Source organism: Numenius arquata, chromosome Z (genome assembly GCF_964106895.1).
Source record: "Numenius arquata chromosome Z, bNumArq3.hap1.1, whole genome shotgun sequence".
NCBI classification, from domain to species: Eukaryota; Metazoa; Chordata; class Aves; order Charadriiformes; family Scolopacidae; genus Numenius; species Numenius arquata.
In genome coordinates this window covers 26643695-26668316 of record NC_133616.1, presented here as the reverse complement: position 1 = coordinate 26668316, position 24622 = coordinate 26643695, and the positions used below count along the sequence as shown (strand labels likewise).

Sequence of the window (24622 nt, the reverse complement as noted above, 5' to 3'; positions counted from 1 at the left end):
TATTGAACAGAGTAGGCAAATGCAGAGGGAAACAGAAGCCCCATCATCCTTGTGACAATTACACGTCTGTCTCTATTTGTGTAATCCACCCTCTCAGCCTGATAAACAAGAGCCTGTGCATGAGGTTTGAAAGGAAGGTGACCATCACCTTCCGTGATCTGGGTATTTTCTTGCATACACCTCAGCTACCCTGTAAAGCAGGTAAGTCCTAGCCTTTGCACGATGATACTGTTCAGGATTCTGGTTTTACCTTGAATTTCATTCTGGCTTTTTAATCTCTCTCCTGAGGCTTCATCAACATGACGTTTCCCTTTCATCTGATATCTATTTTTAGGTATTTTTTGGGTCAACTAGTCAGCAACGAATTACATTTCCATATTTTTTCTTGGTGGTGCTTCTCTCTGTACCTTCTTACTGCATGCTCAATGAAGCAAACCCTCAGGGGTGCCTAGCTCACATTTGTTTATTCCAGATAATTTACAGGAAAAAAAGGTCAGCCCAAGCTAACACTACTGAATAAACTGAAAGCTGATGCTTCTGTCCTTGTTACTGGTGACTTTCTCTAACCACTTAAGAAGATGGTGTGGAGCCTTCTGTATAAATGCAGATGTATTTTGGCTGCTGTTGGTTGTTTGAGAAAATTTTTGAATGAACAGGTAGGAGGGCGTGCCTTCATTTTCCCTGTCTTTTCAGCTGTGCGCATGAGAGATTTCCTTTTACAGTAGCTTTGCAAGATGGATGCACAGTAGATCATTTTCTTAAACAAAGGCCTTCCTTTCTCTTTAGGTTTTGGAAGTAATTGCTAGTGAGTACAGGACAATGTTTTATAACAGTCTAGGCTTGCTCACACACAGCTGGCAGGGTGGGTCAACCAGAAATCCATTTTTTCAGCACTGGTAACAATTTCTCTCTTCAGGTAGCTCTCCATCCCTTCCTTGACATCGTTCTTTGGTTTGGCTTCTGTGCAATGTCACTGACTGGATCTTTGCCCCACAGATTTCCCACTCACTGCTATGTCCACACCACTGGAGGACGCGATGGACACCTTGATCAGGATTTTCCATCACTACTCTGGCAAAGAGGGAGACAGATACAAGCTCAGTAAAGGAGAACTCAAGGAGCTCCTCACCAGTGAGCTCACTGACTTCCTCTCAGTAAGATACAGTTCCTGAACTTCTTGTTACTGTTTCATGGGTGGGATAAGCAGCTATCCAAGTGTTCAGGAATAGCATCTCCTTCTGCAAGACACGTCCTGCCACAGCCTCTCAGATGACAGTTGTCTTTGTGGAGCTGGACAGAAGGAGATGAGATCAAATGCCCCATTTGGGAAGTGTGTTTTCAGAGGGTGGTCCAGCCATGCTCTGCCTTGTGCCACCAGCGGCAGAGCCAGCTACTTGTGCTCTGCTTACTCCTCTGCACTTCTGAGCAGGAGGGCAAGGGCAGCCCAGAAGCAGTAGCAAAATTGATGCTAAATTGGGCTTTAATCCTTTTTTTGTTTGTTTGTTTCTTCATTTCTAATAGTAGGCCACAGACATAGTACAGCTACTCGTGTGCCCTGTAGAGAGATGCTAAGAAAATCCTTTCAGCGATAAGCTGCTGATGTGAATATCTCTTCACATGTTTATTATGTTCTGCATTACACAGCATGCATGCTTTTTATGGAACAATGACCAGATTCCTAGTTGTTTTTCTGTATCCTCTTAATTGTAAAAATTGTTGTGGACCCTATCACCACCAGCAGGTTTTTTATTATATTGTATCCATTTCCTTGCATTTTCTTTTATTCCTGGTTAGTGATCTATTATTATGAGATTCACTGTTCTTACTTCCACTGAATAGGTTGTGTTGTTTGCTAAGTAAAGATCTTCTCAATGTGATGAATGGATGTGTAATGACCACTTATGAATAGCCTGTTAAAAATCTACATACTGTTTGAATACAGATACAGAGATATGCACATTATAGATCCATCTTGTCAAAAGAAAGCAGTGCTCAGCAGCTCCTAAAATCTGCTTGGTTAATTTCAGTGCCTATTTAGGACCTGTATTTCTTCTAAGAATTGCATTGTCTTCAGTTTCTGTTGCTGTGCACTCTTGAGTCTCCAGACCTATGTTTTTAACGCTGTGGCTAGTGGTATATTACTATTCAGGTGCATATTTCATGCGACCTTTTATTTGATAGCACTGGGGCTTGTGACATAACGGTGGGTTGCACTACCAGATATGTCAGAATTACATATTCAAGATCTGCACAACTAAGTCACTTTTCTTTCTCCTTAGGGCCAAAAGGACCCCCTTCTGGTTGATAAGATTATGAAAGATCTGGACTCCAATAAAGACAATGAAGTGGATTTTAATGAATTTGTTGTTCTGGTGGCTGCTTTGACTGTAGCATGTAATGATTACTTCGAAGAACAGCTAAAGAAAGAGGGATTTTAAAAACACTCAATACAATCAATCTCCTGGCCACAAATGTGAGCAAAGCATGCGTAGCTAGGTAGCTCTCATCAGCATTTAGTGATGCAAACCATCGTGCTTCCAGCTGTTACCGCTGTAAGACACTTATGGACCAGATCAGCAGCTGGTGTAAGCTGGACCAAAGCCAGTTTACACTACCTGAGATCTGGCTTTTAATATTTTCAGTCCTTGCACTGCATGCATCTGTAATATGCATTCATCAGTTGCCCAGGTCAAGGGCTTGGGCTGACAGATCATTTGGCAGGAGTTGAGACTTCTATTTCTTAAATGTCAGTGGCAAGTAAAAGGCACACAGGAATGTTACTTATATCCTCTCTGAAATGGAAAATCTGGAATAAGATGTAAAACTTGCAATTTGGTTTTCAGTCATTCTATAACAACCATATTTTTGCAGCTCAAAAAGAGCAGCTTGGTTTTTTGCTCAGCTCTGCTTATTCTAAAGCCCTTTTTAGATGCTACTCCATACCTCCCCACGCTCTCATATTTCAGATGTGGTCACAGCTGTCTCCTGCCGCCTGAGCAGACGGTACTGCTTGCCATTGTAGCAGGTTCATTTCCCCCACCTCCCCAGCTTCAATTTTGTTGTGTTGGCATTACTGCATCCCAGTAGTCCACCTCTTCATTCAGCATAAATGAATTTATTCATATGATAAATTATTCAAATACATAGAAGATTTAGTCAGCAAACTGCTCTAAGGGCTGATGGAAGGACTGGGTCTTCAGGGGAAATGTAAATGCCTTTTGCTTTCAGTATTCTGGCATCCTTAAAAGGAGGGCTTTTAGAGGACCACTTGTGGGGGATTTAATGACAGGATCCCAGGGTACAGCTTTGTAATGTGAGTCATCTTATGGAACAATGATTTCATTTCACACTGATCCAACCCACTATGTGGAAGCAGTGCAAAAGGGGCAGTGGGACCTCATGGCCAGGTGTGGAGAGAGTAGGACAATCCTTTTCAACGTTAACCTGCTCTTGGGTTGAATTAAGAGTACTTCTACACTCCTGTTTGAATTAAGCATACTTCCAAAGACCTATGAATCCTCAGTGACAGGGTCTCTTGTATGAAGAGCTCTCTTTGTTCCTTGTAATTTTGTTGGTAACTTCAAACTATAATAAAAGGCGTCTGAAATAAATGAAGATTTTTTGTTTGTGTAAGAGGTTAATAAACAAACATCCCTCAATGAAGACGTACTCTGCTACACAACATTTGAAGAATGCATTTCAATTGTCTGTCCTCACCAGACCACTGGAAATCATTTTGTAAAGACTATAATATTTGTATAAAATCATATATCATTAAGAAGATGTAATTTATTAGAAGGAGGGGATTCTGTAGGGTCTAATAAATATAACAAGGGGCAGACATCATCCTAAGAAAGGAGCCACCACCAAATGATGTTATCCCAGAAAAATGAGACTTGGAGGTGGTGGCAGAGCCACAACGTGCTGCCTCTTTAACTCTTCAGTGACAGAAGTTATATAGGATTCACAGATCTTCTAGGGGAACACAGCAAAAAGTATCAAAGTAAAACTGGTAACAATTGCACAACTTTTTGCCCCCTGCAATGTCATGCACCTCAATATCATTGCAGTTGTTGGACCAGGATGGCAGGAGTACCAACCAGAAAAAGTAAGACTGCCTTTATGGTTCCCATAGGTTCTGCAGACTGTTGCTAGTCTCCAAGCCTTTCCAAGACAAGAGTGGCTTAAGGCTTCAACCCCAAGTTAAAAGGAATAAGATTGTCCCAGTAAGAACCAGTTTCTTCATTATGACTTTTGAGCAAGACGCTTTTTGGAAATAAGCTCCAGAAAGTTCATAAACCCTCTGCTCATCCCTGATGAACCCCTGGACGCACAGCAGCCTGTGTGCCAAGCAGAATTATGCTAAGTCACAGCTGGTGGCAGCAACATGCCCCGGGGTCAGGCAGCAAGAGGTGCTGCTGTGATGGAGAGGGTCAGTGGAGCCATCTCATCAGCTGAATTTACTAGGAACCGAGTGCAGCCCAATTCCCCTGCGGAAGGGGCTTGCTTGCACATGAGCTATGGGTGAATCAGAGCAGAATGACTCAAATGATCTTTATTCCAACAAAAGTTTTATAAAACCTCATAAATCACCCTTTTTGGCTTGTCTGGTTAGCTTTTTCTTGTTGCCATTTTAACTGCAAGGACAACTGTTCACCTCTATCAGCTTTAAAGAAGAAATCTTTTTGCACAAAGACTGGAGACCAAGCAGAAAAGGAAGAAAATGCTCCAAAGCACGTTCAGATGTGTGAAAACACAAAACATTGGCACAGTTTGGTGTCCTGGCATAACAGACTTGCTCTTGGGCTAACCGTGGGCTGACCCACTGCACCAGTGGGTCATTCCTCCGCCATTCCTCTGCCACAGGAGCCAATTAGTGCTGCATTAGTGGACACCACTTCCAAGGAAGATACCTGAAGATCACCTGGAAGTTTTGAATTGCCTTAGAAAAAGCTGTGAGCAATCCTCTTTTCTGTAAGCAGTCCTCAGGAAGGAAAACTACATTGAAGCCACTTACATTGGCTCTACAAGAGGGTGCTTGCAAGCCAACCTCACTACAGCCACTTTGGTCTGTGGATGTGAACATTTTAGTTTTAGCTTCTCTCAGACGTGAAAAACATCTCCTTCAAACATGAAGGCAGTATTTTTTTTTTCTCATTGTTTACTGACACTTTTCCTGCTGACTTTGAGTTTGCTTGTAGTTCATGAATCTAGGAAGTACTTTGAAATTTTACATGCAGAGGAAGCTTGCTGTGTGGCTTTCTCCAAAGTCCCTCAGCTTTAGGAATGATGTCTAATTTCAGGCACCTTTTTCATTTTTGTTACCAGACTGTCTGAAAAATCGGTAGAAAACTGAACACCACATTATGGCCTAATATTTTCAAGTTAGATTAAAGGCCAATAAAAATACAGCAATGCCAGACAAAATCTTTTCTAGCTATTGTGAAATTCTTTTGCCTGACATCTAAAAAGCAGATTTTCAGAAGATAGACGATGTTATCTTGAAAGCCTCAGCCTCTGCCGTTTGCTTTTATTTCAGTTCAAAGGAGTGTTGAAGTGCTAGTGCAACTGGGTACACAAAGCTTGATGCACTATTGGTAAATAAATTTATAACCTCTTTAGATTCAGTATCCAAACACAAAGAGCTGCATATGGCACCACTGTGATGATGAGTGCTTTGCAACAGAGGGGTGCCTCCAAGGTCTGACTTAACCAGCCAGGTCCACTAGGAAGGCATCACCTTTTTCATTCTACAGCAGTGTAGACAGTGTCAAGTGCGATGGGATAATCATCATCTTACAACATCAGTTCCTCCTTGTAAAGATGAGAAACGAAGTTGCCTGGGGTTGTGGGAAGGGAGAGAGAACTGACACTAGGAGACCCCAACAGAACAGGTGATGTTTCCAGAAATGTCATTAATTGCTTTCCACTAAATACTATTAAAGAAAGAATTGAATGTTATTGCCAGTGATGATTTCATGGATATGAATCCGGTGCTGCGCTTGCATGGAGTACCACACAGGGAGTACCAGTGTTAACCTGCAATTGCTAGTATAGGAAATCCAGCACCCCCAAAGCCTGTCACAACTGCTGGGTGGGTGCAGAACAGCACATGCAGCAGATGTGACACAGCCCAGAGCTGTTCAGAGTGGCACAACAGTACAGCAGTTTGATGTGCCTGCCTGATTGGTCTGGGAAATCTGGACAGGACTACCTTTCAAATCTCAGAGGTTATTAGTGCATTTACTTCTCACCCTTGGCATCGTGACACATAGACTGGCAAACTCCCTGCGCTGGCTTTCCATACAGTGCCTGCTCTGTTTAGGCGTGCACACTTTTCCCTTAGCAAAGCAGGTATTTCCTCCTGGCCAATGGCTCCTGGATCTCCCCCCAGCACAACAACCTCCGCCATGGGTGCATGGCCACAACAATGCGGTGGGTGTTCACAGTGCGCATGGGATGGACTGTATCATCTCAAAACCCAGGGCAGTATCCCAGTGAAGCACAGCTTCATGATACCCCAAGCAGCCAGGGAACTAACACTGCAGTACAAATAGGCCAGAAGAAGGAAGAGAAGAGTTTTCCTGTAGCAATGCAGGTACACCCTTAGGTCACTCAGCTGTCCAAGGGAGAGCCCCTTTCCAGGCTCCATGCTGCAGCACAAAGCAGAGCACGGCCAGGAGGGAAACTGTTAGGGACAGCCCAGACCTCACCAGCAACACACAGAAAATATTCAGCTTCTTTCCAATTTCAGCCCTGAGGAAGACTGGGTAAAGGGTCAAACACAAAACTTGCCTCTGAAATCAGATTAATGTATATAAAGGTTCTTGACTGGCAGGAAGATTTGTTAGGCTGCGATGTGACGTCATGTGCATGTCTAATAAGGGTATTGCTTGACAGGCCAACAATTATTAGATGTGTCTTTAGGGATAATTAAGTCTGTTGAATGGCACTAAGTTATTTGAAGAAAAAAGGGGTCACATTTTCAATTTTGTCTTTCTTCTGCCACGTGATACGGATGAGAGATAATGTTTCATTTATGATCTGGTAATCTGTTTTCTGGGCTATCTCCATCCACATACTTTCCTCTGAGCTGGGGTATGGTGAGTTACAGGCCCTGGGCAGTTATCAGAGAGAGCACATGAATGAATATGATACATTAAAAAAAAAAAATAAACCACAACATAAACCCCCAAAACTTGTACTTTTTAAATACCAGCTCTCAGCCACCTGCAATCAGTTGTGTATGAAGGGCAACTCCCAAGGAAGAGAACTGCAGCTGCATCCACTTATTCTGCCCTCACAAGTAGATTCTCAGCTGATGTAAAACGACAGAGCATATTGCACTTAGTGGCATAATTTCGCAACAGCTGAGGACATGTGCTCGAGACTTTAAATTAGCCTTCAATGGAAAGCTATGTTTCTGTTAGCTGGTTGGCTAAATAAGGACATGTCTGTAAAATTGCAAATGTTGCAACAAGGCAGCTAAGAGGAAGACAGGAGGAGTGGTTGCTCATAGCAGAGGTATTTGGGGGGAAATTAGTGGAAAATGCTCCTGTGATACAACGGCTTTAAATTCTAAGCTGTTCTCTCAGGTCCTTGTTGACTTCATGAGTTGCAGAGCAAATTGTCAAAGTGTAGCTCTCAAATACTTCTCTGTGTGGTCTGCCTTAAAACTCCATGTATTGCTCTGACTACATTCCCAGCAGTTGCATAAGCCCAGAAAAGCACTATGCAGAAACACAGAATAAAGCTGCAGCAGGAAAAAAACACCCGTGATTAGCACATGTTGCAAAGAGCAGAAAAGCAACTGAACCACCCAGAGCATTAGTTAAAGTTGTGTTTTGGAAACTGAAAAGTGGCAAGAAGTTGAGAATGCTGCAAAAAGATGCAGATTCCCCAACTCCAGCTGAGGACATTGAGTGGCAGCAGCAAATAGGACCCTGTGGATGAGCAAAGGGTGACTGGATGAGATGCAGCTTTGGAGAGCCCCATCCCGTCAAACCATTAATGCTCTCCCTAGGTGAAACCAAAGCTCTTTTTGCCCTTGCACTGTCTTTAGACTTCAGGAGGTTGAAACATGCTGACCAGCTGATCCCAAAGTCCTTCAATGTTTATGATTTTTACATCGACACAAAATATTTTAGTACTTTCACCTAAAAGTGTTTGGAATCTAACTGATCAAAGTGTTTGGCCCTGCAGCCGGTATGATACTAAGGATAAGTGGTAAGGCATCACATGCATGTGAAAAATAAAGGACTAAGTGGTAGGAGCAGTTGAAAGGATAAATATACCATTACACTGGGTATGCTGGCATCTCTTATCTGACTCATATTGACTAGTTGAATTGTGTAACGCTCCACAGTATTTCTGAAATGGGCCCATTACTGTGATGCCTAACACTACCAGAGACGACCGTGTTGAATCACAGTTTTTTCCTGGATGAGAAAGACTCAATCAAGGAGACAGTCACTTCAGCTGAGAAATACTTGTCCTTGGATGGGAAAAATATCTTAAATATCACTTATCAAAGTGGTGCTTTGCCAAAGATAAAGTTTATTCTTCACAGTGACCCAGATCTAATGAATTTTGGAAAGTGACGTGTAAATACTAAGATTTCTCGATACATCTGAAAATTATATTCTGTATAATAAAGTGACCCCAGCATTGAAAATAAAGTGAAAATAAAGTTCTAGTAACCCAGAGTTGAACAGGAAATCCGGAGGAGGAGGAGAAGGAGCTGTTGCTTGGGGCAGGGTCACTGGGAGAAGGCTGCAGCATCATGTCCTCCACAGATCCAGCACAGGCCCTGACCTGGGCCAAGAGTGATATTCCTCCAAGCAAAGACCAACTGCAATAACTGTGCCATGCTTTGGAAAAGAGACTGTTCTTCCACAAGTGCACTGGGAGTGATCAAAGCAGCCGCTGCAGCCAGCAAGGGCAAACATGACCCACTTTGGTCCACAGACATGGACCAATGGACGCATCTACCAAGGTCCGTTGCCTGGAAGCCACACAGACACCTGCATGTGTCTCTGGTGTTGAGGTATTCCTGCACCAGCCCTCAAGAGGGGAAGTACCATGTTGGGGGTTCACAGAGGAGACAGACCCAGGCTAAAATTAAACAGCTCGACGAATGTCCACCAGAGCAATGGAATGCTTCTTTGCAAGTTGCTCCTTCCCATATCTCTTCTCTCCTTCCTGGGAGAAAACTTTTCTCTGCTCCCACTTCTTGGCCCTGACTGCTTTGTGTAGATGCTGGGTTGAGTCACAGGCAGAGCTGGTAGTGATAACCGCCCTCAGGGTAATCTCAGTGTCTGAATATAATGTTTGCTTGATTATTTGTAACCTGCTAAACTGCGAGCTTCACAGTCCTTGCCCTTATTCAATGCCATAAATAGTGTTAATGCAACACTTATCATCAAACCTGCATGATGCTGATAGGCTTTCAGTTCATAAATCACATGCGTTTTTCATTTCTTTAAACCACTCAACATGACAAATCACACATCTCTTGTGTCAAACTGCCCAGAGTTAACAAGCTATGCTTACTTCACCTTACGAAAAGTTCAGGTCTATTTAAAGCCAATTTAGACACACACAAAGAAGTAATAGAAGTGTCGTTACAGAGAGATGTATGGCAAGGCTTGGAAGAGCACAGAGCTGGGGCAGACGGGTAGCAACAGAAGTCAGTGACAGAGATACCCACTGACTGCAGAGGGAGGAATCCTGGGCTCAGGTTTGGATCATGGACTGCTGGGAAACCTGACTGACACTGAAGCCAACATGAGAGTAAAGGAATGAAGCACAAAATGTGATGTCAGGCTTGATGTTTCTGCAGCTGGGAATGCTCTTCTTCAGCTGTCATTGCAACTCTGATTTCCTGTAAAAGGAACATATTAAACCATTGACACAGCCAATTTAGTTACTTTAGTCATGTTGAACTCTACCTTTCCTATTGCATGTCCCTAGCCTAACTGCTTAAACTGTGTTTCCAGTAGTTAGCTGATACATTCTGTAGAATGGGCGGCTACCCATCAATAAGTGCCATGGCAACAATCAAACTCATTTCTCATATGCCACAATCAGTCCCCTCATGGAGTCATGATCACAGCCACAGTTATGGTCCCAAGCAATCTGGTAGTTGCAGTTTGGGTCCTCCAGACAACCGGGGCTTTGGAGATGTTAATAAGCTCCACATTTATTTTTCCTGATCTACAATATGGGTTGGCTCCTGGCTGTCTCCTGGGCCGGGCAGTGATCCATTGCAATGGGATGCAGTGGTTGGTGTGTGTGCTGGATACACAGGGTGATTTGGCAGCAGGTATCTTGGTAATTAGTTTGCCCTTATCAGCAGTGATAACACGAAGCATGGTGTAACTTCTTAGTGGACTGACGTGAAGTATTCAGTAATGGTTTGTGAGTATTGAGTATGGATTTAGTTACCCTAATGTTTTCTGGGGTGACTTATGGGATGAGGGAATGGGACCAGAAGCACGAGCTCCATACTTTTTTGGCTCTAGCTTCTCAATCTCTCAGACAGTTTTTGAAGCAAAGTCTTGTGTGAGTCTGTGTCGAGGATATGGTTTCCTAATGATTGCCAAGTCTGAGATTTGCCATAGAGCCTCCCCTTTGCTTCTTTTTGTGTAGTATTATTTCAGAGCAATAACTGATGGCTAACATGCAATTTAGCAAGGATGGGTCCAAAAATTTAGCCTTCACCATTTGTGACACTTCAGAGCCACTAGATTTCTCTCTCATCTTAATCTGGGCTAGCTGATCTCACTGTTCAGGAATAATACACTGAAGGATTTGCAACCAGTTGAATGGTATGTGTTTATAATAAAATACAAAGACAGTCCCCTACTCTGCAAAGACACAGACATTGGTGTGAGACCTGCAGCCACACAATAAAAAGCCAGGACTGGCTAGTACTATGTCTCCCAGACACTGTAGGGGAAACGAAAAGCTATTCCCTGAATTAATTCTGAGTTACAGTGGGGCATGAGTGTAAGGGAAATAAATGTAGCTCAGCACAATGTTTAGCAGCTGACACAATAGGAAGTTTAAAGTCCAGCCAGACATCTCGCACTGTACATCACCCGCACCACATCTCTTCAGCCGGTGCTGAGCAGCTGTGAGAAATCAGCATCAACAGCCAGGGATAGAGTGCCCGAGGCAGGAGAAATCCTCTTTGCTTGAGCAGTCGGTGGTGTAGCCCTGTGGACTCGCTGCTGCTCCTATCAGTTCAAGAAACCACCAAACACAGACAAGCAGCGGGGCCCCTGTGGGACGTGCAGCAGCTGGGCTGCTCCCTGTGGGGCTGCTCCCTGTGGCTTGGAGTTGGAGCCTGCATGGGGTTGTGTCTATACAGGAAAATTAACTCTTGTTTAAGGTTCCTGTGCTAGAGGGAGGTTTGGTCTGCTCTGTCTGCTTGTGCCAGTAGTCAGGCTGCGGCTGAAGAGGAAGGTGGTCTAGAGGGGAAGAAACAGTGGATTTAAAATATGGCCTGAATCAGAAGATTGCAGTTTTGAACAAGTAGCTGATAGGAAGTCCAAGACCCTCAAGGTTCGTCCCTTTACCTGGACACAGGGTGAAATGTGCTACAGGTGAAATTTCCTCATTGAGTGGGGGGAATATGAGCCACAGCCTGCAGTGTGTTTGTGGTGAAGTGAGTGCTGAAGTAAAACGATCTTTTACAGGAATTAAAGCACGGCAGGGTACTGTTTTGGTGAGCTGGGGACTCAAGGGACCGTTTTAGAGACCGGAAAGGTTTGATAACACCTGGCTCCTCTTTGCATCACGGAGGGAGCCCTAAGGAGTGTCTGTAGTTCAAGTAGTGCTCACTTGAGCTAAATCTCACAACCAAGAGCATCATCCACAATCTTCCTGTGCCAATTACCTTTGAGAAGAAACTGCATTTACCACCTGTATTATAGCACAGAGCATCACTTGATCACCACAGGGGTGGTAAGTAAATGGGTTTGTTTCACTATTCTTTATTCAGCTGCATTTTCTCCACCTCTCACCTCAGCTGGGATCTCTTCTGTGCTATAATAGCTGACAAGACACCTACAAGCTCTGAGTGTGAGGCAGAGGATTTCCACCACGGAGCAGGTGGGTCCTCCCAAGCACATACCTGAATGGCATAAAAAACCCACCCACAAGCACTGCTTTAACAACCTGAGGCTCTGCAAATGCTGGGGTGTCCCAGCAATAGCCCTCTGAGCCATAGCAGAGTGGAGTGGGTGATACCCTGCACGCAGCCTGACCTGTCACCAACATGATGGCATCCCATCACTTCTGCCAGGGAAAGGGCCTGCTCCCAGGGTCAACTACAGCTGTTAGCAGAGTCAAGGTGTCATAGCATGAGAGCTACTGGATTGTCTAGTCCCTAGCAGGGTCAGACTGGGAATGCATTTTACTGTGTTATATAATTTGATACTAATGAAAAAAATTGTCCTACAAAGTGTTAATGTGACTCAAATCCATGAAAGAAAAATTACACCCTCCTCATTCGCCCAGGGTTTATATCACATTGAAAGTGCTTTTCCCTTCTGAAATGCTGCAGGGATGTTTTGAACCTTGTTTAAACTGCTGATTTTTCTTTGCCTTGTTAATTGCAATCGCATCTCCTGAAGAGCTCAGTCTCTGCCAGTGGCCTGAAACAAAAGCAGCGCTGGAGTGGGCAAAGGGAGGTCCAGAGGGGAAGGGGACCTGTAACACCCTGTGAGGAGGTGATCCCCCATCCTGTCTCGCCCTCTGGGAGCCTGGATGTGTGGCTGGTAGATAAGCACCCTCCTTCTTCCAGGACTGGTCTCCTTTGAGGGTCTATCTGCCCAGGCTCCACCTGAGCCAGGTGTGGAGGCACTGCAAGGTAGAGCCCCTGCCAGCAGCAGCAGCTGCACCTCTCTTCAGGTGGCTCTCTATCCCCATCCCAAATACTTGCCTTCCACAGGCATTAGAGCTGCGCAAAGGGAAGCATATAAGAGTTTGGGGACTGAGGGCAGCCCTGTGTTTGAGGATACAGGGAATTACCCCAGGCACTGGGAGGATTTGTGATGAGGCTGGATGGGATGTCATCGTGCTTCATCAGCTCCTGCTGAGCCCAGAGCTGAAATGCAGAGCAGAAGATGACACAGAGTAGATGACAGGTTGCCTTAGTGCCTCTGTTAAAACCAAGCTCCACATTCACAGCAAGAGGCGTGTGGGTTTAACTTTTGCACTAATGTTATACAGACTATTTGTAATGCTCCAAGCAAATTCCCGTAGGAGTTACATAGGAAATGAAAAGTTGCTATAGGTTCCGTGTGAGTAAAAAATTCCAACAGATGTGGAGGTGGCTCCTATCCTCCTTCCTACTACCTTGTTGGTTGGAGAAGGACAGTCCCTACACCTCAGCTGCTGGCATGTCCTCAGCTGCTGGGATGTCCTCTAGCCCCTGGGGCTACCTGCTTGTCTGGGCACCTCCACCAGTGAATGCTATGCTAGCCCAGACCTCAGCTATTCATAGGCAAGAGTTTAAAATATATTAACATTGCTGTTGGTATGTTTTATTCTGAGTAGACCACCTCACAGATGGTTTAATAGATGTTATATTGATTTAACTACAGTGTCATTTGTCTTTCACTCATTTTTGGAGCTGAATTTAACCAAGTCTTCAGTAAGTGGTCAAATTTTCACACAATCAAACACTCTCTCTCCTTTGCTGGACATATTCAAGGACTCAGCATCTGAGGTGTAGGCTGGGTGCTGGCAGGGCAAACTGGGACACCCCAGCTAGAATTGGGTCTGGGTTCTGCAAAATGCCTTGAAGACGGAGAGTGGAGGGGTCGTGCTGTAATTCTAACTTTCTTCATCTCTTCAGAAAGTGAAAATGTGATAAGAAAAGTGAATGAGGCTGGGCTCCCATGCAGCCCTTCCTGATCCCACAGGATCCCGGTGGTCTCCAGGGCACCTCTCACCATCCTGATTAAGCTCTAATGCAAGTTGGGTCTAAATCCTTCAGTTTTCACAGAGTCGCAGAATCACAGAATGATATGGGGTTGGAAGGGCCCTCTGGAGATCATTTAGTCCAACCCCCCTGCCAAAGCAGGTCCACCTAGAGCAAGTTGCACAGGAACGTGTCCATGTGGGTTTTGAATGTCTCCAGAGAAGGAGACTCCACCACCTCCCTGGGCAGCAGCCCCTTTTTTCCAACAAAGCATCTGCAATTCCCAAACAAAACTTGTAATTCCCAAAGAATTTCAATAGATTTCAGATTCTGAACTCCCTTGGATAATCCTCTGATAATTCTTGCCTAAAATCACCCTAGTTAAACAATTCAAGGCAAGTACATGACCTCGAGTACTGTGTCCAGTTTTGGGCCCCATACCACAAAAAAAGACATTGAGTTGCTGGAGTGGGTCCAGAGAAGGGCAATGAAGCTGGTGAGGGCTCTGGAGAGTAAGTCTTATAAGGAAAGGCTGAGGCAACTGGGGTTATTCAGCCTAGAGAAAAGGAGGCTGAGGGGAGACCTTATTGCTCTCTACAACTACCTGAAAGGAGGTTGTAGAGAGGCAGGGGTCAGTCTCTTCTCCCAAGTCACAGATGATAGGACAAGAGGAAATGGCCTCAAGTTGTGTCAGGGGAGGTTCAGATTGGATATTAGGGAAAATTTTTACACTGAAAAAGATTTATTTATTTGTTGTTCAACCAACAAGTTGGGTGAAACAGCAAGCAAATATTTCTGTCCACAACTCCTAACAATGAGATCAGAAGAAGCAAACTTAAAGCTCTGCAAGACCGGATCATATTATTTCTAAGTTTTCCTGAATCAAAGTGACAATTTGACAGGGAAGCATAGAGCAGAAGGAGACATTAGTAAGAAACCTGAGATGGGGAAAGGGTAGTTATTGTCTGCAGAGTATTGATGGTTCATCCTGGGTCAGGGGAAAGCAATGATATACGCTAAAACTAATATCTCTGCTGAGTTCCTGATTTTTAGTACTCTGTAGAGTTATGAATTTTCATTCCCAGGTTCATCAAGGCCTTTCTCAGGTTCCCCTTGAGAATCAGGAGTAAAGAAGTATCAGTTGTTCTGTGGGGAATATGCCCTTGGGAATCCAGAGGTTTCACAATTTCTGTACGAAAGCCGTGTTTTGGTGGGGAAAATTGTCTGATTTTGCCTGTGCTCCTGGTGCAGAGCCCTTGTGCCCCAGCTGCAGGTGCAAGATCTGGAAGCCAGTGGGTCCCCCAGTCGTAGGGTTATGGTGGCACCAGGCTGCAAGCCTGGCTGGGATGCAGGGGCACTCACCCAGGTCTGGCTGGTGGGAAGCACCTGACATGGGGGTTAGAGAGAGCTGCACATCACAGAGCAGCAGGAGGGAGGCAGGGAGCCCTGCAGGTCTGAAATGCTCTGGGACTGGAAAGCAGGAGAAGAGGAGGGAGGGGATGCTCCTTTGGAGTAACTGGAAATAAATACACCACGCGAGTGCCCTGGCTGCACGGGACAGGCTTTCCTCCCCAGATCTTTTCAGCTCTGCCAGACAGATAAGTAGAAAAGACATCTGCCAGAGAGGGGAGTTCAACCAGCTTGAAAATTTGTGGCTGTGATTTGGACCCTCGTCATGCCCACGTACTGTGTCACTGCAAGAGGAATTCAGTTACCATGGGTTACCCTATCAGTACAGGGACCAAGTGCCTCCCCTCCCAACAGCTCTATAAAAAGAGTCTCTCCAAGATATCCCAGTGGCTCCTGCCTACCAGCACAGACCAGGAGAAACTTGGCCGCAGGGAGAGAGGGAGGGCTGCCAGAGGAGGTTTCAGCATGCCATCCGCTTTCCAGTTTCAATGCCACTTCATTCTCATCTTCCTGGCAGCCTCCAAAGGGGAAACCAGATACCTAGAGGTGAGCAATGGGGCTGACAACTAAAGCACCTCACCGTGCTTTTAGCTGCTCGCTTCTAACTTGTACTCCCAGCTTCTGAGCATTGTGCTTTTTCCTCTCTCCCCTCCCATTCCCGCTCCTCCTGCATTAAACCTACACCTGGGTAACATTAATGCAACAGTCACATCCCACCCCTCATTTGTTTATCCTTCTTTCTCTCAAACTTGCATTTGAGAAATTTAAGAATTTGAGAATTTAAGAGACTCACTGAGCTGCTGGGCTCACCTCTGAGGTGCCAGGTTTGTTCTCCTCTACTGCAGGTTGGCAGCTTTCTGACTGAGCTCTTCCACAGCTGCACTGTTTCTGGAGGAGGGATTTAAACTGCGGGTGCCTGTTCTTGAGAGGTGCAGGGAGGGGACTGCATTTGTCTTTGCCCCAGCCTCTTCTTGCCCTCTTTCCTTCACCAGGTGAGGGATGCCAGTGAAGATGAGCCTTTCCTGCTCCTCAGTGAAGATCTGAAGAGAGAGCTGTCTGCAGGGCAGATCTACCGGCGGTCGCTCCGTGAGTTTCTTTGGTGCTCTGGTCGGGACCATTGGTGGGTGGGAGAGTCCTGGGGGGAGCCTGGGGCTCAGGAAAGGGAAAGGGACTGTCTGGGAGTGACAGAGCTACAGACATGTTTTGAAAGAGAGAGGAAAAGAAGGACAAAACATTAAAATCTCAGAAAAACAGTGCTTGAGGCAGAGGGATTGAAATAGGGTTGTTAAAAGAGGTTGGGGCTCAGAGTTTGGGGTCCCAAATAATGGAAGGAGGATGGGGATCATCCACCTGTGTCCCTGGGCAGGGTCACATCTCCAGGGGATGGGGCAGGTGGAAAAGTTGTGACTAGAGAGAAATTTGAAGGAACAGGGTGTTCACGCACTTGTGCATATATACACACACATAGAGTTTTCTGCTCCAAGATGCTTCAACATGCATCCCTCCCTGCACCACCCCCCATAGCGTGCTTGTGCTCACACCTGCAAGTTACTATTCGTCCTCTGATGCTCAGAAGCCTCCTGATTGCTTCAGCTGGGTTCCCTCTCCTCACTGCCAGCTGGGTATCAGCATGGGGGTCTCTCCTCACTCTCCCCTTCCCTGCTCTGTGGGAGCTGGTGCTTGGTCTCCCTCCCCAGCAGGCTGAGGCAGCAGCCCCATGTCTTTGTTGCTCCAGGGTGCATCGACATGCTGAGTATAGAGGGGCAATTCACCTTCACCGCAGACCAACCGCAGCTGCACTGTGCAACTTTCTTCATTGGGGAGCCTGAGGAACTCATCACGATAGACTACGACTTTGTAAACATTGACTGCCAGGGGGGTGATTTCCTGAAGGTAAGAAGCTGGCAAGTCCTGCTGCGCTTCCCCTTCCCTGCTTTCATCTGATGTGTGAGGCATTTGCTACGTGTGGAAGGGCAGGCAAATGTGTGTGTGCACGAGCGTGTGTGTGTCTTTGTGGGTGCAGAACAGGCTCTTACAAAGCAGCTGGCTCTGGGATGGCTGTTCCTCCTCACTGAGACACTTTGTGTGCTCCTCCCCTCCACCCCCCACCCCATCATCACCCCCCTAAAGCAAAGTTGGATGCAGGCTGAGGATCCCTCTCCAAACTGCAGCACTGGCTCTTCTGAACTTTTCCAGGAGCACCTCTACTGAGTGCCCATGCCCGGGGGACCAACTGAAAAGTTTGGTCAGTATGACCCAAGCCCCTCAGCCCTATTAGGAGGGTTTTCTCATTGCACCATGAATCACACAAGCCCTGCAGATAATGACACAGCTCTCTGAATGGCTGTTACGGCTCCAGGACCTCTGCTTGCAGGTCACTTAGCATCAGCTTATTAATGAGTGATTTGTTGCAGGCTTTCTTTCAAATGGCCCCGCTAAAGCTTTTCAGGACATTGGCTCTGAACAGTAAGAGGTTCGTGACTCAGAGCTGTTTATATTCCAGTATCAAAAAAAGTTTACCAGCGTGTTTTGCTGGCAGACAGAAGCATTGACCAAGATCTGAACTTGGTTCAGGAGAGGAGGGGAGGCTTGACCAGCCCCTTGCACCCTGCCCTTTGTGCTGCAGTGGCAGTGCACAGCACAGACCCAGTCCCAACCAGTGGTGAGCTGAGGTCTGCAAAGGAGGAGGAGGAAAGCTACCCTTCAGCCCTTTCTTCGTCTCCCTCTTGGAGGGATGATGTCCCCCTGCTTCCTTTACCCTGAGGAATCCTGTCCCTCTATCCCATACCCCTGGCTGGAATCTCTCCCCATGATGCTACAGAGAGGTTGATTTCAGCCTCTATGGGTCCAAGGATTTTTGTACCTAGACTTACAGCCACTTATGGAGGCCAGAAAAATGCCAAGAGATCTTTGAAGCTTTGTAGAGGTTTCCTTCCTTTGCTCGTGGGATCCCCAGTTTCTGCATTATACTATTGTATTTATACAGGCAGCTTTTCCCTGCCGTAATTTGAGCACCCACATCTCATTACTTCAGAAAAATTTACAGTTCTGGCAAATCCAGAGACTGATCTTGCAGCTTTTCTGTGAGGAATTCCCATATGTACTCACATTAGGATTACTCACTGAAGTGATAGCAGGATCTGTTCCTTGGATTTTCAAAGTATTGACTGTAGTGTAGAAGGAATTACCGGGTGAGAGCAGCTAGGAGGGAATTGAAGCAGCGGGGCAGGCAACTGTGCAGCTATGCTAGAGTTAATGCAGGTTTCTAGTTATGTCATGTTTCTGACACGTTTCCTTGAAGATGGTGAGGGCAAATGGCTGCTATTTTTTGCTGTGTAGGAAAGACTTGTAGAGGTTGCTGCTTAGGGTCCAGCCAAGTAGGCAGCATTTGTTCTGCTTTCTAGTGGCTAGGATGGGCTGAAAGAACAAACACAGGACAGAGCAATACCTCTGCCAATAATTCCTCCCCAAAGCTTTATTGTATTCCAATACCTCTAGAAGGCCTCTGGGCCCATTAATGACAAGCTGCAAAACATGGCTGGTGGAGAATTACAAGCAGGATCAATGGACATCATGCCCAGAGTTTGAGAGAGTGACTTATGTTTCATGCGGCTTCCCGATCAAGCTGGTCAGAAACTTCTCTGAGTAACAATGCGATTGCAATAGTAAGAAATAAATTTAAAAAATGACGCAAATGTGATGATGTTTGAGCAAAAAGAGCTGCTTCTCTCAAAAAAAGGTCCCCAAAATTGTCACTTGAAGGAAATAAAGACTACATTAGAATTTGTATGTCTGCCTCTCCTAAATGCAGATCAAAGCTTGAATAATTAGTTAAATGCTAGGATATTGATAAGTACAAAGAATTTTTGTTTTCAATTGGTGGCTTTGAATGGCCATCTTGTGTCAAAATAAAACAATGTCTGTAATACTTCATGTTTCTGTTCTCTGCTAGCAGAACAACAAGCAAAAACCTTGTTTTCAATTACTGAACCCCTGTAGGTATTTGATGGCTGGATACTCAAAGGAGAGAAATTTCCCAGTTCCTTGGACCATCCCCTCCCCACTTCTCAAAGATACGTAGACTTTTGTGAGAGTGGCAGTATTCAGAGAAGCGTCAGGTCATCACAGAACGTGGCAATGATCTTCTTCCGTATTCATCAGCCAGGCAATGGATTTACTGTCACAGTCAAGAAAAGTGCCAACCTCTTCCGTAAGTCTGCGTTTTATACTATCAAGTGGGCTTGCGTTTGGGGCAGGAAGCAAAATGAATGTGTTGGCTTGTATTGAATTCTCTTGCTGGCGTTATCTGATCAGACACAGCTCCAGTAACGGAGCAGAGGATTTGACTCAGGCTCAGTGTGTGTCTCCAGAAGAAGTGAAGTGTAAGCGGGAACTCAGGCATGACTTTAGTATACAGGACCAGAAAGCTCTTTCTTTCAAAGATCTCTTCCAATCTAATATTGATGTGTTCCAGCACATTGGGCTAGAACAAATAGTATTAACTTAGAGACTTTAATCTCAAAAATTTCTAGATCACTCTGAGTGAACAATGAGGAAAAAATATTTGAAAAAGTTCAACAGCAAAAACAGCGTATTGAATAATTGAGTGATATATGATCCCCATGATCTGTTTGCAAATTATTTCCCTAAGCCTGTGAGCTGGCAAGGCATAAATAATGGTTACTTGCATCATTTTTCCAGGATGCGGCAGGATATTTAACAATTATTCTTCAGGCTAGTCTGATTTATCCGCCTCACCATGCAAAGGATGAAGATGATGGCATGTCTGCCCTGTCTTTACCCCGAGTTGCTCAGACAATCCTGTAAGCTGGGTCTCCACACTGGTGTGATTACTGTGTGCAGCTGCTGGAGGTGGCTTGTGTCCTTCACCAGCCTACTGAAGCAGCTGCAGGCCTCCAGGTCGATGTGGAGGATCCCTTGGGTTGCACGTGCAGATGACAAGCTACTCCTTTACCTGAACTAAGTTTGAACCTTAAGATAAAATCAGCATGTACATTTCAATGGGATGTTTTGCAGAGTAAAAAACTCCAATTTAGAGGAGCAGCATAGGATTTAGGTGTTTGCTGGCAGTATCGGGCAATAACCAGTCAAAGCTAAGCAAGAGCCCTGCATCCATATTTTTCCTCCTTCAAACTGGCAAACAGTACAAGCCCCTAACATGAGCCCCTGATGTATGGATTTGGGATGTGAGCTCTCCCATTGACCACTTCACCCTCAAGTTCTGCCAGACCTCATGCTACACAGTCAGCAGCGGGTAGGGAAATTTTGCAGGTAAATGTTTTGCAAGAATCCCAGAAAATGCCATATGCATGTTTTTCAGCATTTGGTTGTAACTCTCAGTAATTAAATCATCTGTTCTTTGTTAGTACTGAAAGTACATAGTTTTGCTACATGCAGCAATGACTGCACAAGTAACTCTTGTATCTTCTCCGGCCCCCAGCTTGCAATGTCATATCTCAGACTCCCTCGGGAAGGTTTACCATGGTCATTCCTCATCAGCACAGAAACTGCAGCTTCTCCATAATCTACCCAGTGGTGATAAAAATATCTGATCTTATCCTGGGACATTTAAATGGCCTCTTTTTAAAGGTGAGTTGTTTATTTCCTAAGAAATTACTACCATGTGCAGTTTTCCTGGGCATGGGAGAGGGAAGGGGGTGAAGCAGGGGTAGCCTGTGAGTGACACCGACTGCAAAGGCATGTGAGCTCCAGACCATGTGCGTGTGCACTGAGGGCTCTGATTTCACCCCAGAGATGAGAGCAGGGTCTGTCTCTGTTACCATTGTTTCTGCAACGCGTCAGTGGCAATCAAATTATGCAAAGTGCCTTTAATGCATGTAAATATTGCTTGCCATAACAAAGGGTAAGAATTTCATTAGGAAGAAAGGAGAGCTCTCTGTCTGTATTTAAACTAATGAAAGCAGCAACCACTCTGAACAGAGAAAGGAGAACATGGGTTAGATAGTGAGGTATTAGCATGGAGAAAACACAAATGTGCTCACGATTGATTCCCTGCTCAGCATGTTGAGCACCCACTGCTCCATCTGCTCTGATGCCCAGTACAGAGCTGGGGTTTGGCTAATAGGTGCTTGCTGGCAACCAGACAGGAGAGGACAAAAGCTGTTGGTGGCACCCTGTGCCGGGGACGTCTAAGAAGGTGCAAATTCCAAAATATCCACAAGGATAGGAGCAAGAAAGTTTTGTTTTCTGCTGCCAGTAAGACTGGCAGCCTAGGTCCTTCACTGGGACTGCCAGTGTCTGAGCAAACCAGGCTTTGAGAGATGGGCAACTGAGTTGACTTATTCAGCAGCGGATAGAAAAAGGACAACAGCAAGAGGACGATAAAGAAATAAACCACTTAGAAAGCAGCATATGGGTGACTGCCAAAAGGTGCACAAGGTGTCCATGCAAGATATTTTTGGCAAACAGCATTAATTTTCAGGAAAAGAACACTCGTGAGTCTAATATACACTAAGCCATTGTCATCATACAAAATTATTGTTTTGGTTAATTCCTACTTTAATTAAACTTTGCCAGAATACCAGATTTTAGCAACACTTACTGCTTGTGAATAAGTATGGTACAGTGGAACTTAAGTTCCTGCCTGCCAGCTTAGTGTGGGCATATGTGCAGCCCATGCGTGTATTAATTTGATTACATGCCTAAGTATCCAGAATCAGATTGCTTATCTGCACTAAAAGCAGTTGAATCGACACTTTAACTACATGTCAGTAATTTTCAGAGCCTGCTTAGGCATTTCTTTGGAATCCCTCAAGGAAATCAACTGACTAATGTCAAATTGAAGTAGTGTTGCTCTGGAAGAGAACAGCCTGATTTCACACAGTTTTGAGCACAGAGGACTGCTGGCTACAATCGTGTCTAGAGAGCTGCTACCTTAATAAACATTATAAATAAGATAAAATGATAAATAACTTTTAATCTCTGCATTTTTAGAAACCATCAGCAGGCTGTGCAGGAGTGGGAGATTTTGTGGAGCTGCTTGGAGGAACTGGCTTAGACCCATCCAAAATGTTCCCACTGGCTGATCTCTGTCATTCCTTTCATGGGTCTGGTAAGAACTCCTTCTTCCACCTGCCTCCACATGATAAAATAATTAACCAGATAGAGTCATGCAGACCCTACTCCCTTCCCCCCAATCCAGATTTGGTGCTAGACTGGTGAACTTCACATGTAGCAGAACATGAAAGCTGAAGCTATGTGAGCCTGCGGCTGGGCTCTGTGATACAGAACACCCAAAACCACTTTCACTTGCCCCTGCAGTAGTCATTTTAGCAAGGTTAAGTTATACATGTTTTTTTTTTTTAAGTGCTTGTCTTGTGACACATATGATTTAGTGGAGTGTCAACAGATAAATGAGTCTGGAAATTCATAAAACACGAAGGCATGCAGTTACATTTTCAGTTAAGGAATTTTTTTCTCACTTACTCAGTGCTTCCAAAACCTCCTTTGCTGCTGCAGGAGTAACACATACCCCAAAAAACCTCAGAGCTCCCACTCTCTGCTTTGAAGCCTGGAGGAGCTCTGAACCTATTTCACTATCATGCCAGGTCGGTGACCTTTTTCTCCCCAATAAAATAAAAATATCTAATTTCCCTCATATTCAGTACAGCAGAGTACGAAGCATTGCAGTGATGTGACAGACTGGTCGTTGTGGCACATGTGTTGTACCTTGGCAGTATGAACGGGTGCACCAAAGAAGCTGCATTTCCACAGGTTTGGAGAGCAGGAATACGCCTGGCACTTCACTCTTGCAGTCTCCCTTGCCTTTCATCACACCACAACTTAATGGTGTAGGCTCTGTTTAAAGCTTTAGCTGGCAGGCACTGGTGCTGAGTGATTACTGAGCTCTGTAATGGGACCAATATGTGCTTTCCTGGTGCTGTGAAGGAAGGGAAATCCCACCTTGGCAGCCCCTACTTTCCCAATGACCCTCCAGATTTCTCCTCCAGTGAGGAAGGTGCTTCATGTTCCCCAGATGAAATAGGCTTTGCCAAATCCCCGCTCAAGTGGCTCATCTAAAGCTCATCTAAAGTTAATGGTATGCTTGATTTCCCCCAGAGTGAGTCCATATGCTGGACACTGCCATTTGAATTTGTCTTGGTGGGAGTCTCATATGCCTTTATTACTGGGAAAAACCTCTTTACGCACAAAACCACTCATCCCTCTAACAGGAAACATCTCTATATTGTTAATTTTGGATATATCCAGGATAGGGTGCCATTACCCTTATCCATCGCTCATGGTCTCTAACAGTAGCGTACCTTCCCAAATGCAAACAGATACAGAATTCTGCGTCATGTCTATCTGTACATTCATGAGACTGCGGGTGGGTGGGAGGCGAGTGGTGTTCACATGAGTAAAGGTTACAATGCTTGATTAAGTACTCAAGCCATTGTAAAGTAAATCTAACAAATACATAAGATATTTAGTCGGCAATACCACCACCAGCTGGTCATTACTACACACAGAATTGCTTTGTTTCCAAAATTGTGGGTATTAGTGCTTTGTAATTTCCAACACTATATCTCTCTTTTCCCTTACTCTCATATAACTGTATCTTTGTTTCTCCTCTATTTCTCTTTTCCCTAACTAGCTCAAATGAAGATTGGCTGTGACAATACCGTGCTGCGAATGGTCTCCAGTGGCAAACATATCAACCGTGTGACATTTGAGTATCATCAACTCGATCTGCAGGAAACAGAAAGCAGAAAGGAGAACAGCATTGAGGAATTCTGTTTTCCTAGTATCTGAGAGACCAGGCCACAAATTTTCACATAGCTAATGAAAATAAGGTTCTGGTGAATTAAAAAAAAAACAACCAAACAACAACAACAAAAAACCCAAACATTTTTTCTTTAATCAGCTGGTATTATCAAGCCTTCCTATGGTACAAGCATATTTCTTTTTTCATACAAATCAGTCATTCCCATGAGCAAGCAGGAAAAAGTACCCAATATATTACTCTTTATTATAAGTATATTTTTTCTGCAGTATTTAAGCTCATTTACCATGTCCAAAATCAATAGCAAGAACAGAAGGCCGTTTTTCCCCATATAGATATTATTAGGAAGACAGACACAAACACTCTGTTTATCTAGTCTGAGGACATATGAGACCCCCATTAAGTACAAAGTTCATGCAGCAACTTTATCCTTTTCTATCAGGTATAAACAAAAAAAAAGATGGTGGCATATAATTCCAGTTTTCTAAGAGGAAACCCAGCATTAGTGTATCTGA

General features: G+C 44.8%; 2 protein-coding genes across 2 annotated transcripts; both read left to right on the top strand.

Moving 5' to 3' along the window:
* Positions 1-1013: 1013 nt before the first annotated feature.
* Positions 1014-2438, top strand: S100Z (S100 calcium binding protein Z). The gene is made up of 2 exons (XM_074166297.1): positions 1014-1154; positions 2280-2438. Exons 1-2 carry the CDS (start codon positions 1014-1016, stop codon positions 2436-2438), a joined length of 300 nt encoding a protein of 99 aa, XP_074022398.1.
* Positions 2439-15808: 13370 nt separating this feature from the next.
* Positions 15809-24136, top strand: CRHBP (corticotropin releasing hormone binding protein). Its single transcript, XM_074166502.1, has 7 exons — positions 15809-15889; positions 16336-16429; positions 17079-17236; positions 19343-19553; positions 20805-20953; positions 22319-22436; positions 23979-24136. The coding sequence occupies exons 1-7, from the start codon at positions 15809-15811 to the stop codon at positions 24134-24136; spliced, it is 969 nt and encodes a 322-aa protein (XP_074022603.1).
* Positions 24137-24622: the final 486 nt, after the last annotated feature.

What these genes read in the sequence shown, in the direction of transcription:
- S100Z (XM_074166297.1), top strand. Translation starts at nt 1,014, where the DNA reads ATGTCCACACCACTGGAGGACGCGATGGACACCTTGATCAGGATTTTC. An exon ending in AGCTCACTGACTTCCTCTCA is followed by an intron (nt 1,155 to 2,279) that starts GTAAGATACAGT and finishes CTTTCTCCTTAG; the next exon opens with GGCCAAAAGGACCCCCTTCT.
- CRHBP (XM_074166502.1), top strand. Translation starts at nt 15,809, where the DNA reads ATGCCATCCGCTTTCCAGTTTCAATGCCACTTCATTCTCATCTTCCTG. An exon ending in AGGGGGGTGATTTCCTGAAG is followed by an intron (nt 17,237 to 19,342) that starts GTAAGAAGCTGG and finishes GAACCCCTGTAG; the next exon opens with GTATTTGATGGCTGGATACT. An exon ending in TCATTCCTTTCATGGGTCTG is followed by an intron (nt 22,437 to 23,978) that starts GTAAGAACTCCT and finishes TTCCCTAACTAG; the next exon opens with CTCAAATGAAGATTGGCTGT.